This window comes from Oryctolagus cuniculus, chromosome 1 (genome assembly GCF_051225735.1).
Source record: "Oryctolagus cuniculus isolate XC-2025 breed Fujian yellow rabbit chromosome 1, ASM5122573v1, whole genome shotgun sequence".
Taxonomy (NCBI): domain Eukaryota; kingdom Metazoa; phylum Chordata; class Mammalia; order Lagomorpha; family Leporidae; genus Oryctolagus; species Oryctolagus cuniculus.
The window spans coordinates 17,538,012-17,558,988 of record NC_142867.1 but is presented as its reverse complement, the minus strand read 5'-3'; the positions used below and the strand labels follow the sequence as shown (position 1 = coordinate 17,558,988).

At 38.5% G+C, this 20,977-nt stretch overlaps 2 protein-coding genes across 2 annotated transcripts; one reads left to right on the top strand and one right to left on the bottom strand.

The window, feature by feature from the left end:
• The first annotated feature begins 3,626 nt into the window (after positions 1 to 3,626).
• Positions 3,627 to 4,565, top strand: LOC100349811 (olfactory receptor 4C5-like). The gene has a single exon (XM_008272497.4). It carries the CDS (start codon positions 3,627 to 3,629, stop codon positions 4,563 to 4,565), a length of 939 nt encoding a protein of 312 aa, XP_008270719.3.
• Positions 4,566 to 11,150: 6,585 nt separating this feature from the next.
• On the bottom strand, positions 11,151 to 12,101 carry LOC100350060 (olfactory receptor 4C45-like). The gene has a single exon (XM_002708876.3). It carries the CDS (start codon positions 12,099 to 12,101, stop codon positions 11,151 to 11,153), a length of 951 nt encoding a protein of 316 aa, XP_002708922.3.
• Between the last annotated feature and the right edge of the window lie 8,876 nt (positions 12,102 to 20,977).

Genomic DNA, 20,977 nt, shown 5'->3' with positions numbered 1-20,977 from the left:
GGGAACTACTACCTCAGTGTAAGTTTCCTTTGTTGCTAATTTCATGGCACTTACAATCCCTCCTTTTTCTGCTTTAGTGTAGTTTGGAATTTCTATGACTTAAGTCAAGTTAGGTTGAGATGGCAGTTTTTGTAATGTATTTCATCTGGTCACCAAGAAAGATTGGCAACTTAGAGAGCAATCATCAATGGTTAGATTTTTTTTCTCCAGAAACTTCTTTTGAAATCCAATGCTTTGGAAGATGACTAAATAAATTAATTTTCTGAGCTGAGATGCTTGTGCCTCACTCACAAAATAAATTCAGTCCAAACATTCAACTTTATTTAGGAAATCTCCCTTCACAATCATTTGCAAGTCACCAACCAAGGAAAAGAGATTATATGTAAGCTGGAAAATGGATGAGCCTGCAAAGCAGCAGTTGGTGATGGAACAGTGAATGCTAAGTCCACACTAACTCGTCTTTACAATAAGATGACTTGTTACGGAATGAACTTATTATATCAGACTCAAACACATTTGTAGAGACAGGGACAGTCCTCACTAACTTTCCCATTAATATTCTATTCTTCATTTATATGAGAGTTGTATTTAAATAAATGTTTCCTCTGACACAGATTTTTATGAATAATTACAGGCATATCCAGTCTCCTAAGGAAAAAAAAAACACTTCAAATATATAAACCTAGGCTTGATAATAAATCAGTCTTCTGTTATTATATTACTTTACTAATATAAAGGTGTTATATTCCCCTTGCAGAAAATTCAGACCAGGGAAAGTTTTGAGTAACAAAAACTTTCCTTTAATTCCTCAGTTCAGATCAGCATAATTAATCTTTTCCGTACTTCTTCAGATATTTTATAGGCACATATTGCATTTTAAAAAATTTAGAAGATTATATTTATGCTATTTTATAACATGTTTTCCAGTCACATTTTACTGAATCTTTCCATATCATTAGTTCATCTTTCAAATGACTTGAATTTCCACTTTATATTTCATGACTATTACTCATTTAACTGATCCTTTTTATAGACATTTTGATTGTTTTACTTTTCCACTGTTACAACATATTGTGAAAAAATCTGCATAATTTTTTCATATTTTAATCAAGAATAAATTTATAAGAATGAGTCAATTCAAGCCCCTTTTATGTGGAGTCAAACTTCAGAATATTTTTTTTGTCAACCAACACTCACCATCACTAGATAATACAGTTACCATAAATCTCATCCAGTTTTCATGGTGTTTAAATTGCACTTCCTCCACAGCATGAAATAAAGGATTTTCCATATATTTTTTTCTGAGAATTATCTTTTCATTAGTTTGGCCTTATTTTTATAATGATGTGCGTAAACATTTTAATTTGTTAAAAACTATTTCTGTAATAACAGTTGTCGTACTTGTTGCAAATATTTTTCTAGTGTTTCCCATGCCTTTATGTACTTGAGTTCATTAGTTTGACTTGTGTCTGATACGACTGGATTTTGTTCAAATGTCCTTTCCAAGCTAGAGGTTAGATATATGAAGGAATCTCAAAATGTTCATAGAAACAGAATTAAAAGACAAATTTATTCTTCTGTAAAAATATTTGAAATTCATGTGTGCCTTTAAATATAGAGCTCTTTGTTTCTGTTTTTGAACACTTCTGTATTTTATATGAACTCTTCAATGCAAACATTTTTGGCAATGGTTTTGAGAAGACTTATTTTGTTGAAAAATGCCTATCTTTTATTGAAAAATATTTTGCAAACTACACATAATATGCTTTCAATAGTCTTCAAAATAGTCTTTTTATGATTTGACCATACTTGCTTCTTGTTAAAATTATCTGATAAATATTTTATTTGTATCTTTAGAATGCCAAGAAGCTTTTACATTTTTAAGCCTAATATTTTTCAATTACATGCTGTTTTCATTTCTGCTTTCCAGGTTTGTATTAATATAATTGGCTGTTTTGCACCTGTTGAGACGTTAGTTCACTTATCTTCTATCTTCATATTAAATAATCAATTTTTGAAACATATTAATATTTGATATTACATAATCAAATATTCAAACAGAAGAAAATATTGCCAGTATTGTTGCATAGCTGGTACAGCTGCAGCCTATGATGCTGGCATCCGGGTTGAGTTCCACTGCTCATTTTCCAATCCAGCTTTCTGTTGGTGCGCCTGAAAAGTAATGGAAGATGACCCGAGTCTTAGGGCCCTGGCACCCAAATGGGAGACTCAGCAGAAGCTCCTGTCCATTGTGGCCATTTGGGCATTTAACTAGCAGATGGAAGATTCTCTCTCTCTCTCTCTCTCTTTATCTCCATCTCTATATCACATTCTCACTTTTTTTCTCCCTTTCTCTCTCTCCTTCTCTACCTTTACCTCTTTCTGTAACTGTGCCTTTTAAATAAATGAAGTAAATCATTTTAAAAATATAATAATATTTTCTTTCATTTGTCCTTCAGGCTAATATCTGGAGTATGTAAAAAGCTATATATTTTACCTTTAGGATTCAAACTTTGATATATATATATATGTTATATATAATATCCTTCAACTCCTTTATAGGATTTATTATTTATTACTACTTTCCCATTATATATATATATATATATATATATATATATGCATGTTTAGGAGCAGCAAGGCTAAGATCTGTACATACTGTGTTGCTAATAATCAGTGAAAATGGAATGTAAAAATAGCCTGACTCTGTAGAACACATTCAGTCCGATAAATTATGATTCTTTTGTTTCTTCACCTTAAAAATATCTGTTTTGTAAATATCCAGAACTTTTCAAAGTCTTCCTTAAATTGCATTTTTATGTGAAAAATGCTCCCTGAAATCTAAATATGACAAAAGTCTTCCAAATAGTGGATTCTGAAGTTTCAGGTGGACGTGGGGCAGTTCCATGGCACCATGCCGTCTCCTCTGTGCTCTCTCATCATGCTTCTTCAACAGTGTTCCATCAGATCCTCACACAGCTCTGTTGGGAAGCAGGAAAGGCTCACAAATTTAATCACTGGGGTGTAACTTTTTCAGCCCCGATCAGTTCCATTGATTCTGAAATATGACTACCTCTTCCCTACTTTCAGACTGAACTCACCTGATAGTTTATATTCATCAAGACACACGTTAAACATAACATGAATAATAAACTCTTCTGTGGTATTGCTTCATCTACACAGTAGTTAGAGAACAGATAATAAGACATAGATGTTCATGAATTCAAGGCTCTGCTCTTCCTTGCATGTCTTCTTTGCATGTATGATTTTTATGGTAAACAATATCTATAATGGTAATGGTTGGGAGAATCTCCAGACAGATATAACTAGAAGACAGGTGCCTGACATGTCAACATCATAAAATAAGGCTTATGTGTACCAACGAATGTGTGTGTTTGTGTGTGTGTGTGTGTGTGTGTGCGTGTGTCTATGAGGGAGAAGAGGGCTGTATGTTGATTATATGACTAATAACATGAGCCAAGTTTATAACTTGGGTTTGTCTGCTTTGGGTTTCCATCAGTGTTCCAGAAAACATTCCTAACCGAAATTAGTTGCTTGTGTCCTTCACAACTGCAACCTTGTGCTATCTGCAGATGAATCCATGAAGCAAATGTCAAACTGGGCTCATGAACGAAATGAACAACGTAACAGAATTTGTCTTGCTTGGCCTGACACCAAACCCAGACATGCAGAAACTCCTGTTCGCTGTGTTCACAATCATCTACTTCCTCACCCTGGTAGGCAACATACTCATTGTGGTGACAGTCACCACCAGCCCAGCCCTGGGATCCCCCATGTATTTTTTTCTGTCTTTCTTGTCCTTTATAGATGGCTGCTGCTCTTCTACTATGGCCCCCAAGATGATATTTGACTTATTAGCCGAAAAGAAAACCATCTCCTTCAGTGGGTGCATGACCCAGCTCTTTGCGGAACATTTCTTTGGGGGAGTTGAGATCATCTTACTCACAGTGATGGCCTATGACCGCTATGTGGCCATCTGCAAGCCCCTGCACTACATGACCACGATGAACAGGCAGATGTGTGGCCTCTTGGTGGCCCTGGCCTGGGCTGGGGGATTCCTTCATGCTCTGATTCAAATTCTTTTTATGGCCTGGTTACCCTTCTGTGGCCCCAACATCATCGATCACTTCATCTGTGACCTTTTCCCTCTGCTGAAACTTTCTTGCACTGACACTCACATCTTTGGACTCTTTGTTGCAGCCAACAGTGGACTGATGTGTCTGATCATCTTTTCCATTCTTATCACCTCCTATGTTCTCATCCTTTGCTCCCTAAAGGCTCACAAAGTTGAAGAACAGCAAAAGGCTCTCTCGACCTGTGCCTCCCACATCACTGTAGTCATCCTGTTCTTTGTACCATGTATATTTGTATACCTTCGGCCCATGATCACCTTCTCCATTGACAAAGCAGTGGCTGTGTTTTATACTATGGTAACACCCATGCTAAACCCTTTAATCTATACTCTCAGAAATTCAGAGGTGAAAAATGCCATGCGGAAGCTCTGGAGCCAAACAGTAGTCTTGGGAAACAATTTGTGTGAATAGAGAAGGTACACACGAAATCTATGGGGCCAGCACTGTGGCACAGCAGGGTAACACCCTGGCCTGCAGCGTCCGCATCCCATATGGGCGCCGGTTCGAAACTCAGCTGCTCCACTTCCCATCCAGCTCTCTGCGGTGGCCTGAAAAGCATAGAAGGTGGCCCAAGTCCTTGGGCCCCTACACCCATGTGGGAGACCTGGAAGAAACTCCTGGCTCCTGTCTTCAGATCGGCACAGCTCTAGCCATTGCAGCCAATTGGGGAGTGAGCCATGGGATGGAAGACCCCACCCCCCTCCGCCCCTCTTCTCTCTGTGTAACTCTGACTTTCAAATGAATACATAAATCTTGAAAAAAACACAAAATCTTTTCATATCTTAACATGTGTGACCAGTGCAAAGTGATTAGTGAAGTAAGAATGCATGAGTTTCGATATATTTTGTGCTCCTTGTTTTCTGGAATCTTTAATGATTTCTATTTCACAAAAGATCTGTATTTGAATAAATGAGGACTAACCTCTCTTTCTTGGCATTTACAAATTCATTGAACAAGGATCATTTCTAGTCAATGTAAAAACACTACAATATATGGATCCATAAATTTAGGTATTTACTAGAAGATTATCTGCAAATCTTCAGGTATAGATTAGGTAACTAAAAGACCCAAGCACTAAACATTTAAATGAAAGGCCTAACAACTAAATATTTTGTTGGAACCCAAGCAATGGAATCAGGACAGACTTGTCAAAGTGAGAAATAGAGAGCAACCAGGAATGAAAGGGCTTTGAGGAGTGAGAATCATCCCAGGGCAAGGCTGCTGTGCACTGCAGGCCCAGGGGTACCATTTACATCATTTTCTGACATTTCCCAGAAAAATTATTTTTACCTGCCTAAAGGCAAGGAGCGTACAACTTTTGCAGATGTAGCATGAAACAATTCTGGGCATGATTTCTCTGGTAGAAGATACTTTTTAGAGCAACTTTTTCTTCCAATACATCCTATGCACAATGACGCTTCCAAAATAGTTTTTGTGAGTGGATCTGTGCCTTAGTTAATGGGAACAAAAATAGATGACACAAGAGAGCTGAAAATATGTGAGTAATCAAGGCAGAATCCTGCCTTTTGATCTAAATGGTTCTTCTGTTTTTCTTCAGTATGGTCCTTCTGTTCCTTAATGTTATATGTGTGCCTGTTTTTCGAATATGTGAGCATTCAGAGCCGGTGCTGTGACGTAGCTGGTGAAGCCGTTGCTGCAGTGCTGGCATCTCCTGTGGGCCCTGATTCAAGTCCCAGCTGCTCCAATTCTGATCCAGATCTCTGCTATGGCCCGGGGAAGCAGTGCAGGGTGGCCCAAGTCCTTTGGACCCCTGTACCCACATGGGAGACCAAGAAGAAGCTCCTGGCTCCTGGCTTCAGATCAGCCCAGCTTCAGCTGTTGCAGCCAATTGGGGAGTGACCCAGTGAATGGAGACCTCTCTCTCTCTCTCTCTTTATCTCTCTCTCTCTGCCTCTCCTTCACTCTCTGTGTAATTCTGATGTTCAAATAAATAAATCTTCAAGAAAAAGAATATGTAAGTATTCACAAAATATGTGTATGATATTATGGTCTAATTTATTGTGTGAAATGGACTATGGTGCGTTCTATAAATTTATGAACTAAGCCTCCATTAAAACATAAATAAATCTCACTTAAAAAAAAAAAACAAACCTAAATGAAAGATCTCTGCGAGTGAGAGCCCAGTGGAAAGAATGGGCCATAAAAGAAGGAGGTACCTTTCTCTGAAGGGAGGAGAGAACTTCCACTTTGACTATGACCTTGTCTAAATATGATCACAGTTGGTGAACTCAAAAGGCTTCCATAGCCTTGGCGACTCATGACAAGAGCCTAGGGTGATTACTGATGCCATAAACAAGGGTGTCAGTTTGTTAAGTCGACAACAGGAGTCACTGTGCACTTACTCCTCATGTAGGATCTCTGTCCTTAAGGTGCTGTACATTGTGATATAATGCTATAACTAATACTCAAACAGTATTTTTCACTTTATGTTTCTGTGTGGGAGCAAACTGTTGAAATCTTTACTTAATGTATGCTAAAGTGATCTTCTGTATATAAAGAGAATTGAAAATGAATCTTGATGTGAATGGAAGAGGGGAGGGAGTAGGAAAGGTGAGGATTGTGGGTGGGAGGGAAATTATGGGGGGGGAAGCCAGTGTAATCCATAAGCTGTACTTTGGAAATTTATATTCATTAAATAAAAGTTAAAAAAATCTGTAAGCTAAAAAAAACATAAATAAATATGTCTTAAAACTATTTAATTTTGTCATAATCTTTAAAGCTTTAAGGATTTTAGAATCTAGAGGGTTTCTGTACACCATGTGTGCTGATTGAATCTGGGTAAGCAATATTTCCCCTTCCTTAACACTACTTTATGATTGGAGCCCCATAGCTCTTCTCCTCCATTACTCATAAAAGTATTTTGAGCTGTAGGCACCTATCTGTGCCATGCAACACCAGTTATTTGATTGATCCCACTCTGATTTGGTGCCTGTTGTGCAAACTTCATCTGTCTCCTTCTATCTCTCCCAGGGTCTAGTGATCACGGTTCTGATTTCAGATTCCTTTGTAAAACTTCCACATATGAGGAATAACATGAGATATTTTTCTCTCTGTTCCTGGCTTATTTCACTTAACATGTTGTTTTCTAGTTCCATCCATTTGCTGCAGATGACAAAATTTTAATATTTTTAGTAGATGAATAATATTCTTTTGTGTTTATATGTCACATTTTCTTTTTCCATTCATCTGGTGATGGGCACCTTGGTTGATTCCATATCTTGGTTATTGTGAACAGTGCTGCAATTACAAGGGGTAGCACGTTTTTACTTTGCTAAAATGATTCCATGTCTTTTGGATATTTATGCAATAGTGGGATAGCTGGACCCCATGGCACTTCTATTGCCTGTGAAGGAAAGCCTACCTTCAAGTGACTATGAAAAAGTGAGGCTGAAGGGTTTCAAGAAGAGAATTCAAAAGCAAAGAGAAAAATTTAAGAAGTTCAATATTGTGTTTATATAAAGGGAAACAGACAGGGACTTGTGGAAGCTGAAAGGCTAGAAGTCTGATGAGGTTAAGCTTTAAATATTCTTTACTAGCGAAACTGACATCTTGTGTTTGACTGTTGTCTATAACCCTTGTCTATACTCCAGCAGAAAAGTGGTCTACCTACTTTTACTTGTAGATCTTGCTTTCTTTTTCTTTTCTTTTTTTTTTGATAGGCAGAGTGGACAGTGAGAGAGAGACAGAGAGAAAGGTCTTCCTTTGCCGTTGGTTCACCCTCCAATGGCCGCCACAGCTGGCGCGCTGTGGCCGGCGAACCGCGCTGGTCCGATGGCAGGAGCCAGGTGCTTCTCCTGGTCTCCCATGGGTTGCAGGGCCCAAGTACTTGGGCCATCCTCCACTGCACTCCCTGGACACAACAGAGAGCTGTCCTGGAAGAGGGGCAACCAGGACAGAATCCGGTGCCCTGACCTGGACTAGAACCCCGTGTGTCGGCGACGCAAGGTGGAGGATTAGCCTAGTGAGCTGTGGCGCCGGCCTCTTTCCTTCTTTCCTTCTTTCCTTCTTTCCTTCTTTCCTTCTTTCCTTCTTTCCTTCTTTCCTTCTTTCCTTCCTTCCTTCCTTCCTTCCTTCCTTCCTTCCTTCCTTCCCTCCCTCCCTCCCTCCCTCCCTCCCTCCCTCCCTCCCTCCCTTCTTTCTTTCTTTCTTTCTTTCTTTCTTTCTTTCTTTCTTTCTTTCTTTCTTTCTTTCTTTCTTTCTTTCTTTCTTTCTTTCTTTCTTTCTCTTTCTTTCGACAGGCCGAGTGGACAGTGAGAGAGAGAGAGACAGAGAGAAAGGTCTTCCTTTTGCCATTGGTTCACCCTCCAATGGCCACCACAGCTGGTGCGCTGCGGCCGGCACACTGCGCTGATCCGAAGGCAGGAGCCAGGTGCCTCTCCTGGTCTCCCATGTGGGTGCAGGGCCCAAGCACTTGGTCCATCCTCCACTGCACTCCCGGGCCACAGCAGAGAGCTGGCCTGGAAGAGGGGCAACTGGGACAGAATCCGGCGCCCCAACTGGGACTAGAACCCTGTGTGCCAGCGCCACAGGTGGAGGATTAGCCTATTGAGCAGTGGCGCCGGCCAGAGCTCTTTTTTTAGAGGAGCATTGGGTCTGTGATTTTGAAGTAAAGTGAAAGTAATATTGCAAAAAATTAAAAGTTAAAAAAAAAAAGAAAATAAAGGAAGGAGGAGTGAGAAATGCCTCGTATTTTTTGGAATTGTTGCTATGTAATTCATGAAATTTGTTCTCTCTTAATAAATTTAAAAAGTGAAAAAAAAAAAAGATTTACAAAGAGAAGGAGGCCCACACACATACATACACAGAGGTCTTAATACCTGTTGGTTCACTCACCAAATGGCTGCAATGGCCAGTGCTTTGCCAGGGTGAAGCCAGGAGCTTCATCCAGATCTCTCATGAGCTGCAGGGGTCAAGGCAAATGGATCACCTTTTGCTGCTTTCCCAGGGACATTAAATGGGAGCTGGATCAGAAGTGGAGCAGGTAGGTTTGAACCAGTGCTCATATAGATACAGGCATCACCAGTGGCTGTTTCACCAGGTAGGCCACAATGCTAGCCCCAACCCCATCAGATAGAGGATGATAGAATAAAGTGTGTTTTGATGGAAGCACTTCTTAAAGATGGCTCACCTATTATTGCACAATTTTTTCCTTTATTGTCTTCTTTATCCTTTTTTTCTTTCTTTTTTTTTATTTATTTATTTCATGAATATAAGTTTCCAAAGTACGAATAATGGATTACAATGGCTTCCCCCCCATACCGTCCCTCCCACCCACAACCCTCCCCTTTCCCACTCCCTCTCCCCTTCCATTCACATCAAGATTCATTTTCGATTATCTTAATATACAGAAGATGAGCTTAGTATACATTAAGTAAGGATTTCAACAGTTTGCTCCCACACAGAAACATAAAGTGAAAAATTTATCCTTTTTTAAAAACATCTTTCTAGCTACAGAATTTAAGAATATTTCTGTTGCTATGTGTCATACTCACCGAAGGGAGACAGTGTAACCTATGTGAGCCCGTGGTACTCTTGTCCTCTGCGGTCATTCCTCTACAAAAATAGTAATAATCATGTTTTATGGTGTTTTGTTATTAAATTGAATATGAGATTTTGGTTCTTAATTTTTTAAAAATTAAAATAGTGCTGTTACTCCTAGAACTATCATGGGGTCCAGGCACTGTTCTCTGCCTTAATAGGTATGTAAGCTCCAATCATAGCAATGTTTGGGATCCTAATAAAAAGTTCACTCAGACAGGAAAGGAGAACAATAAATCTCTGTCAAATCTCACTAGAAATTTTTGCCTAAGAATTCCAGTTTTAATAGTTACCTGTCGTGTTATCCTGGCCAAGAGGTTTAAGGCCATCTTGGACAAGCTAGCCTGCTGCTGACCACTACTTGATTATAGATTCATTAGGAAACCCAGTCAAAGAAGGCAAGTCAAAGCCTGATTGGCAGAACCACCAAGCCAACTGCAAACACTGAAAACAAACATTTTATTTCATGCAAAAAATATATTTTAATTGTATATGGATTTTATTTTAGTTTGATTTTTCCCTCCTCATCTTAGCCTTCCAGATATATCAATCCATTTTCTTCTTTCTTGCATCCTTTCCACTGGAGAGTTAACACAAAATTACCTTTTTATTCTTTAAGATAATCTCTTATTTTATTTTGATTGTTTGATAACTTCATTATTGGTTCTTTAATATTCATTAAGCATATGTTAAAAAACATGGTCTAGATTAGATTTGCAGTAGAAAGTTCTCAAGCTGCTCTGTAAATGTGGAATTAATATATATTATTTAAAATCACAGCATTTTCTTTTTTATTCCTCCCCCAAATAGCAATGTAACTTATTTTAAAAACTATTATGTACTAAAGATATAGTTACCCTCAAATGTTATAATAATCTGAATATAAAACATTGTTAGAATATTAGAATATTCTTAAAAATCAAGGACCATATGCTTTTGGTCTTCATATATGGAATTTAATAGTGCTCTACATGTATTAGGAACATAATATGTAGTGAAATAAGTCCACTTATAAATGACAAAATATTAGTATATGTGTGAACTAAACAATTAGATTTACCTTACGTATAAAGAACACACAATATGAGAATGTGATTAATGTTTGTCCATAATATAACACAATAAACCTCACATCACTTCTCAGCTTAGAAGTATATTATTTAATGATATTAACATTGGAAGAGATTTTATGTTGTTTAATTTGTGTGTATTTACATAGAAATGACTAATGATTATACCTTCTTTTATTCAGAATTTAATTATATTGCAGATGCCCTTAGATTTGATGGAACAGCACTGGTAGTTTGAGAATGCAAAACAATGAGACTGAAAACATTTTATAATCTTAATATTGCTTTATTTATGATTTCATTTCCACAACAGTGTTTTGCTTTAATCTCACAGAGAGGATTACAACGGTCACATCTGACAAACTGTTTAAGTTTGGAGGAAAAAAGATTTCTTTTCATCACTTTTCAAGATTTGCCCCCAGAACTTCTTCATGACATTTTTCACTTCCTCATTTCTGAGGGTGTAGATTAAAGGATTCAACATGGGTGTCACGAGGGTGCAAAACACCATCACAGCTTTGTCAGTGGGGAAGGAGGCCATGGGTCTTAGGTAGAGGTATGAACAAGGTACAAAGAATAAGACAACAACAGTGATATGAGAGGCACAGGTAGACAGGGCTTTTTGACGACCTGCAGAGCTGTAAGTCCTCAGAGAGCGCAGGATGATGACATAGGAAGCTACCAGCATAGAAAAACTAAGGAAACACAAGGACCCACTGTTGGCAGCAATCAGGGGTCCCAAGATGTGAGTGTCTGTACAGGCCAGCTCGAGGAGAGGTATTAAGTCACACAAAAAATGGTCAATGATATTGGGGCCACAGAATGGCAGCTGGACCATAAACAAAATCTGGATGCCTCCATGCATAAACGCCAAGACTGCAGCTGCCCCCACGAGAAAGACACACACAGGTCGGCTCATGATGGTGAGGTAGTGCAGGGGCTTACAGATGGCCACATAGCGGTCACAGGCCATCACAATTAACAAGAGGATCTCAGCAGCCGCAAAGAAATGTTCAGCAAAGAGCTGAGTCATGCATCCACTGAAGGAGATGGTGCTCTTCTCAGAGACCAAGTCAAAGATCATTTTGGGTGCTATGGAAGAAGAGTAGAAACCATCTATAATGGACAGATAGGACAGGAAAAAGTACATGGGAGAGCCCAGGGCTGGGCTCATGAAGATGGTGACTGCGATGAACAGGTTACCTGCCAGTGTGATCAAGTAGGTGACTGAAAACACAGCAAATAGGAATTTCTGCAGTTCTGGATTCTGGGTGAGGCCCAGCAGGATGAATTCTGTTACGTTGTTCATCCTTTCCATTGTTTTACTTGCGGTGGTTGACATATGGAGCATCTGAAAAAATAAAACCAGTATTTATTAGTGGATGTTTTTAATTCAATGTAAAATATTCATGATGTAAAATATTCCACTCTAAGATTTAACTGATGGAGGTAAAAGTCCATTCTCTCCTGCTATTTTGTAGATGATTGCAAAGAACAGAAGCAACTTAGATTTTCCCATTTCATAGAGCTGTGTAGCAACACTACTTTACACAACAAAAGCCAGGTGTTATTATGAATGCTAACATATGATTTGAAAAATTTCATTTTTGGTCTCAAAAGTTACACAGATGTTTTACTTTCACTTTTGGGACAGCTAATATCAATATCTCTTATGTTGTGGTTATACTTACCTGTTGGCATGGCTATTTGTATATATTTGAACACATTATGGTTTTAAAGGTGGTTGTGCATGAGATACAAAGTGTGAAGCCTCACTATATCGAATCAAGTTGTGCTCTGCAATTTTTTATGTTTTTTAATTTTTTTAAAATTTTATTTAGTATATATAAATTTCAAAAGTACAGTTAATTGATTACAGTGGCTTTTGTCACCCCCATAACTTCCCTCCCACCCACAACCCTCCCCTTTCCAACTCCCTCTCCCCTTCCATTCACATCAAGATTCATTTTCGATTCTCTTTATATACAGGAGATCAATTTAGTATATATTAAGTAAAGATTTCAACAGTTTGCACCCACACAGAAACACAATGTGTAAAATACTGTTTCAGTACTAGTTATAGCATCAACTCACATTGGACAACACATTAAGGACAGAGATCCCACGTGAGGAGTAAGTACACAGTGACTCCTGTTGACTTAATAATTTGACACTCTTGTTTATGGCATCAGTAATCTCCCTAGGCTCTTGTCATGAGTTACCAAGGGTTGGAAGCCTTTTGAGTTTGCTGACTTCGATCTTATTCTGACAGGGTCATAGTCAAAGTGTAAGTTCTCTCCTCCCTTCAGAGAAAGGTACCTCCTTCTTTGATGGCCCGTTCTTTCTACTGGGATCTCACTCGCAGAGATCTTTCATTTAGGTCCTCTTTTTTTTTTTCCATAGTGTCTTGGCTTTCCATGCCTAAAATACTCTGAAATTTATAAAGCAAATTGAAAATATGTTGGGCAAAATTTTTTTAAAAAGAAAGGAATGAGGAGGAATGGAAGTACCCTTATGTTCTTGGAATTGTATCTTTGAAACACATGAAGTCTGCTCTCTGTATGCTAATAAAATATTTAAAAAAGAAAAAAAATATTTTTTTTTCAAATGAATGCATGTGCACATAGAGAGAGAGACGAAGCTGAAGATGGAGTTTTTCCCAATATGCCAAAGAACGTAATTCTCTCAGCAGCCACAGATGTTGTGCCATGCTCAGCATTACCGTTTCTTTGAAGCTCACTGTGTCCATACACATATCTTTGGAGAAGAGCATTTAAATAGTACAAAATTTCCTGAAAAGTTCTCAATATTTCATAAAGGCATTTTTGTGATAGTGGTCTATCATCATATGTAAGATAATGGTCTATGTTAAATATGTTTACTCATTTTACAAATGGAATTATATGAGATTTGAATTTTCTTTGATTTTCTATTTGACAAGAGAGAAATGTTAATCACTTAATACAATAAGTTTTCCCATTTGACAATATTTTATTTGAATTAAGCGATCCTAACTTTTCTCTCTTGTTGACAATGTTTCAATGAGCTGATGAACTTAAAGTGTTCATTACCATGCATATATGTAAATTTTTATATGAATATATATGCAAATATCAGTGTAAATATACATATAGAAAATTAATTTTATGAATGAACTGTACTGGAATTTTAAGTGACTACTTGTTACTGTAAAGCAGTTTGTGATATTTTATTCCTTTTCTTTCCCTTTTTCTCTTTTTTAACCTGATTTCTGCAAAAAAAATGAGCACACAGACAATATCATGACTTCTTAGCTTCAGTAAAAGTAAGGAAAACTGTCTTGGCTTACAGGAAGCTCAGTCCTTGAGTTGTTGCCTATCATGGCTCCTGTAGATAGGAATACTGGGATTCATCATTCTTAACACATATATTTCACAAATTGTCATTTCAGCGTGATAACACAGAAGGCATGAAAAGAGAAACAATTAATTCCAAACTATTACAAATGGAAATATAGAGCATCAGCTTACTCAAATAGACACGAGTGGCAAATCATACTGTTGTAAAAACGACTTCAGTCATTCTTAGCATCTGGTCTGACAGCATTAGAGACAGAATGAACAATACTAATCTTAAGTCAGTTACACAACTACAAAAACTATTTCAGAGAAAACAAATGAGCTAAATTAAGGTAATCTGCCTGAACTTTGAGAAAAAAGGTTTAATTTTCACTGACCTGTGTTGAATTCATTGCAGAGTCCTCTGTTTTTAGGTCAACCTCAGTCATGTCTTCCTTCCTCTTAAACCATATCAAGAAAGCAACAAATAAATTCTGTAATGTGACAAGCAGAACGCTGGGATTCTTACCTCTCTAGGCAACTCTCCAAAGTAGGATATTTACATTTATATTCTCTTTCTTTGGTCAGAAAATAGGTGACCACGATAGCTCTAGGACTTCTGATCACTTTCTTGATTTCCTATGAAAGTGTAAATAAAAGAACTCTTAGAACCATGGTTAATTTTTAAAAATGAGAATATTGCCAAATTCCTCAAAACAGGAAAAGCTAGAATATGCAAGTAAATCAAACCCACTTATTTGGATATTAACTTTTTTTCAAGATAGTCTTTCAATTTTTGTTTTCTTAAAAGTCCAAGAACAACGTGGATGGAGAATTTGTTTTACTCCTGATTCAAGTCCTCCTTTCAACTTCGTTTCCCTAGAAACACACTAAGCTCTGAAACGAACCTTCCGATTGTTGGTGCAAGGCTCTGCTGCTGTCATTGGGTCGCAGTCCCTTCTTTGTCTTCATTGACTTTAGGGTTTAAATAGACTTTCATAGACCACAGGATTCGGTCATGTGATAAACTCTCAAGTATCCAGAGATTTAGTAATTGAGCATTTGTAATCTTTACCAAATTACCTGTCAGTTTTCACTTACTCCCACTTGGAAGCCATGCACATCATCAGGCACTAGTTGTGGGTACACACATCAGGTACACACCTGAGCTCGGGTTAAAGTTATATCTGTAGCTATATGTTAGGATAAGATGTGGGTGATGCAATTTGGAAATCTTCATTAAAGGCAATTGTGTGTGTGTGTGTATGTGTGCTAATTGTGACATTGTTGATCCTGACTGCATAGGGCAGAGCTCAGAAAATGGATTTCTCTGTGGGAAAAAAAAAGACTCCTCGCCATGTTATGGGTGCTAAGAAGATAGTTTATATGTCTAATAACACTGGGAGTTCTGAATTTGTTATTAGTGACTGACTAAAGCTACTTAGATGGGAGGATTCTCACACACCCAAAACTAAGTATGAGTATAGATGACAGATTCTTGTGATGGACTCTGGTGAACTTCAGGTTTTCTTTCTACCCTGCAGAGACAGAGTGCTGATTCTAGAAGTTTTAGATATCAACCTACCCACAGGAGCCACTGAGAAAAAACACTTAGTGTAGCACTCATGTGTAGAGACATCTAGAGGTGGAGAAGAGAAAAAACAGAAGGAAGTTCTATTGCCATCTTCTCTCCTTTGACTTCTGAGGTGAGGAGGAACTGGCCCCAACCTCACATGAATTCACGTTTCTTTTTAATCAACTTTTACCTTAAACCAAATTGACACACTCCTGAAATTGAAGGCCAGAAGAAAAAAGCAGTGCTTTCAGCTTTATTTCTAATGTTCAATAATTTTGCTCCTTTGTTTTGCCTATGCCATTCACAATCTTTCATCTCCTTTTCCCATTTTTTTAAAAAAGTGGTCATATATGTGTGTGGAGGGGAACATCAAAAGGTTTGTGGAAAAATGGAATTAGAATACATTTATTTTGGTAAAAAATATTCTGAAATCCATGCGTAGTTTTTTATTAAAAACATGCATTTTTGGGACCAGCGCTGTGGCATAGCAGGTTGAGCCACCACTTGCCATATCAGCATCCCATATGGGTGCCAGTTTGAGTTCCAGCTGCTCCTCTTCTGATCCAGCTCTCTGCTATGGCCTGGGAAAGCAGTAGAAGATGGCCCAAGTCCTTGGGCCCCTGCACCCACCTGGGAGACCCGGAAGAAGTTCCTAGCTCCAGGCTTCTGATCAGCACAGCTCTGGCCATTGAAGCCAACTGGGGAAAGAACCAGCAGATGGAAGACCTCTCTCTCTCTCTCTCTGCCTCTCCTTCTCTCTCTGTGTAACTCTGACTTTCAAATAGATAAAATTAAAAAACAAAATATGCATTTTTCATGAAGTCTGATGATACTTCAAAAAGTTCATGGAAAATTATATTATGAAAAATTGACACATGGATGTCAAAATCTTTTTTGTACCTAAATAAACTATCTTTTAATTCCATTTTCCATTATCGTTTTGAACTCCACTTGTGTCTGTGTTTATGTGTGTGTACTAAAATGTGTAATTTTAACCTTGTAAATGTAAAGTTTAGTAAAATTAAATATTTTCACATTATTTTATAAGCATCCCACCACTCACATATAGCATATTTTCATTAACCCAAACTGAAGCCAGTAGTCTCATCCAGGCTAAGCCTCCACCTGCAGTACTGGCATCCCATATAGGTGCTGTTTCAAGTCTCGGCTACTCCTCCTCCTATTCAGATCTCTGCTATGGCCTGGGAAAGCAACAGAAGATGGCCCAAATACCCATGTAGGAGACCTGGAAGAAGCTTCCTGGCTCCTGGCTTCAGAACTACCCAGCTCTGGCCATTGCAGCCATTTGGGGAGTGAGTCGATGAAAGGAAGACCTTTCCTTCTGTCTCTTTCTCTGTGTCTGTAGCTCTGATTCTCAAATAAAAAAAAATGCTTCACTTCGGGCCAGCACTGTGGCATTGCAGGTTAAACCACTGCCTAGGCCGGCACTGTGATAGGCTAATCCTCCCCCTGCAGTGCTGGCACGCCGGTTTCTAGTCCCGGTTGGGGCACCGGATTCTGTCCTGTTTACTCCTCTTACAGTCCAGCTCTCTGCTGTGGCCCGGGAAGGCAGTGGAGGATGGCCCAAGCCCTTGGGCCCTGCACCCGCATGGGAGACCAGGAGAAGCACCTGGCTCCTGGCTTCGGATCAGCAAAGTGCGCCGGCTGCAGTGTGCCGGCCACAGCGGCCATTGCGGGGTGAACCAACAGCAAGGAAGACCTTTCTCTCTCTCTCTCTCTCTCTCTCTCTCTCTCACTGTCTACTCTGCTTGTCAAAATAAATAAATAAATAAATAAAATAAACAACTGCCTGCAGCCCAAGAATCCCATACAGGTGCCAGTTTTTTTAGATTCATTCGAGCACAAATTGTTTATATTGATTTTTTTTTCATTTTCAATTATCTTTATATACAGAAGATCAACTTAGTATATATTAAGTAAATATTTCAAAAATTTGCACCCAAACAGAAACATAAAGTGTAAAATACTGTTTGAGTACTATTTTAGCATTAATTCACATTGTACAACACATTAAGGACAGAGATCCTACATGAGGAATAAGTGCATAGTGACTCTTGTTGTTGACGTAACAATTTGACACTCTTGTTTATGGCGTCAGTAATCAGCCAAGGCTCTTGTCATGAATTGCCAAGGCTATGGAGGCCTTTTGAGTTCACCGACTTCAATCTTATTCTGACAGGGTCATAGTCAAAGTGTAAGTTCTCTCCTCCCTTCAGAGAAAGGTACCTCCTTCTTTGATGGCCCGTACTTTCCACTGGGATCTCACTCACAGAGATCTTTCATTTAGGTTTTTTCCTTTTTCTTTTCTTTTCTTTTTTTTTTTTGCCAGAATGTCTTGGCTTTCCATGCCTAAAATACACTCATGGGCTCTTCAGCCGGATCCGAATGCCTTAAGGGCTGATTCTGAGTCCAGAGTGCTGTTTAGGGCATCTGCCATTCTATGAGTCTGCTGTGTATCCTGTTTCCCACGTTGGATCATTCTTTCCTTTTTAATTCTATCAGCTTGTATTAGCAGACACTATTCTTGTTTGTGTGATCCCTTTGACTCTTAGACCTATCAGTGTGATCAATTGTGAACTGAAACTGATCACTTGGATTAGTGAGATGGCATTGGTACATGCCATCTTGATGGGATTGAATTGGAATCCCCTGGCACATTTTTTTTATTTTTTTATTTAGTAAATATAAATTTACAAAGTGCAGTTTATGGATTACAATGGCTTCCCCCACTATGATTTCTCTCCCACTCACACCCCTCCCATCTCCCGCTCCCTCTTCCATTCCATTAACATCAAGATTCATTTTCAAATCACTTTATATACAGAAGATCAATTTAGTATATATTAAGTAAAGATTTCATCAGTTTGCAGCCACACACAGAAACACAAAGTGTAAAACTGTTTCAGTACTAGTTATAACATTACTTCACATTGGACAACACATTAAGGACAGAGATCCCACATGAGAAGTAAGTACACAGTGACTCCTGTTGTTGACTTAACAATTTGACACTCTTGTTTATGGCGTCAGTAATCATCCTAGGCTCTTGTCATGAGTTGCCAAGGGTATTGAAGCCTTTTGAGATCACCGACTTCAATCTTATTCTGACAGGGTCATAGTCAAAGTGTAAGTTCTCTCCTCCCTTCAGAGAAAGGTACCTCCTTCTTTGATGGCCCTGTTCTTTCTACTGGGATCTCACTCACAGATATCTTTCATTTAGGTCTTCGTTTTTTTTTTTTTTTTCTAGAGTGTCTTGGCTTTCCATGCCTAAAATTCTTATGGGCTCTTCAGCCATATCTGAATGCCTTGAGGGCTGATTCTGAGGCCAGAGTGCTATTTAGGACATCTGCCATTCTATCAGTCTGATGTGTATCCTGCTTCCCATGATGGATTGTTCTCTCCCTTTTTGATTCTATCAGTTAGTATTAGTAGACACTAGTCTTGTTTGTGTGATCCCTTTGACTCTTAGACCTATCAGTGTGATCAACTGTGAACTGAAATTGATCCCTTGGACTAGTGAGATTGCATTGGTGCATGCAACCTTGATGGGATTGTATTGGAATCCCCTGGCATGTTTCTAACTTCATCATTTGGGGCAAGTCCTATTGAGCGAGCATGTCTCAAATTGTACATCTCTTTCCATTCTTATTTCCACTCTTATTTTTAACAGGGATCACTTTTCAGTTAAAATTTAAACACCTAAGAATAACTGTTTGTTAATTACAGAGTTCAGCCAATAGTACTAGAACAAAAAAAATACTAAAATGGATAAAGTATTAAATTGTACATCAACAGTCAGGGCTATGCTGATCAAGTCACTGTTTATCATAGTGTCCATTTCACTTCAACAGGTTTCCCCTTTGGTACTCAGTTAGTTGTCACTGATCAGGGAGAACATATAGTATTTGTCCCTTTGGGACTGGCTTAATTCACTCAGCATGATGTTTTCCAGATTCCTCCATCTTGTTGCAAATGACCAGATTTCACTGTTTTTGACTGCTGTATAGTATTCTATAGAGCACATGTCCCATAATTTCTTTATCCAGTCTACTGTTGATGGGTTTTGGGTTTGTTCCAGGTCTTAGCTATTGTGAATTGAGCTGCAATAAACATTAATGTGCAGACAGCTTTTTTGTTTGCCAATTTCATTTCCTTTGGGTAAATTCCAAGGAGTGGGATGGCTGGGTTGTATGGTAGGGTTATATTCAGGTCTCTGAGGAATCTCCAAACTGACCTCCATAGTGGCTTAACCAGTTTGCATTCCCACCAACAGTGGGTTAGTGTCCCTTTTTCCCCACATCCTCGCCAGCATCTATTGTTGGTAGATTTCTGAATGTGAGCCATTCTAACTGGGGTGAGGTGAAACCTCATTGTGGTTTTGATTTGCATTTCCCTAATTGCTAGTGATCCTGAACATTTTTTCATGTGTCTGTTGGCCATTTGGATTTCCTCTTTTGAAAAATGTCTATTGAGGTCCTTGGCCCATGTCTTAAGTGGATTGTTTGTTTTGATGTTGTGGAGTTTCTTGTTTTCTTTGTAGATTCTGGTTGCCAACCCTTTATCTGTTGCGTAGTTTGCAAATATTTTTTTCTCATTCTGTTGGATGCCTCTTCATTCTGCTTTAGTACAGAAGTACTTCAGAGTAAGTGCATAGTGACTCTTGTTGTTGACTTAACAAATTGACTCTCTTGTTTATGGCAGAAGTACAGAAACTTCTCAATTTGATGCAATCCCAAATGTTAATTTTGGCTTTGACTGCCTGTGCCTCCAGGATCTTTTTAGGAAGTCTTTTCCAGTACCTATATCTTGCAGGGTTTCTCCAATGCTCTCTAATAATTTGATGATGTCGGGTCATAGATTTAAGTCTTTCATCCATGTTGAGTGAATTTTTGTGTAAGGTGAAAGGTAGGGGTCTTGCTTCATGATTCTGCACATGAAAATCCAATTTTCCCAGCCCCATTTATTGAATAGACTGTCCTTACTCCAGGGATTGGTTTTAGATCCTTGCTCAATATAAGTTGGCTGTAGATGTTTGGATTGATTTCTGGTGTTTCAATTCTGTTCCATTGGTCTATCCATCTGTTTCTGTACCAGTACCATGCTGTTTTGATTACAACTGCCCTGTAGTATGTCCTGAAATCTGGTATTGTGATGCCTCCAGCTTTGTTTTTGTTGTACAAGATTGCTTTAGCTATTCGAGGTCTCCTGTGTCTCCATATGAATTTAAGTATCATTTTTTCCAGATCTGAGAAGAATGTGTTTGGTATTTTGATTGGTATG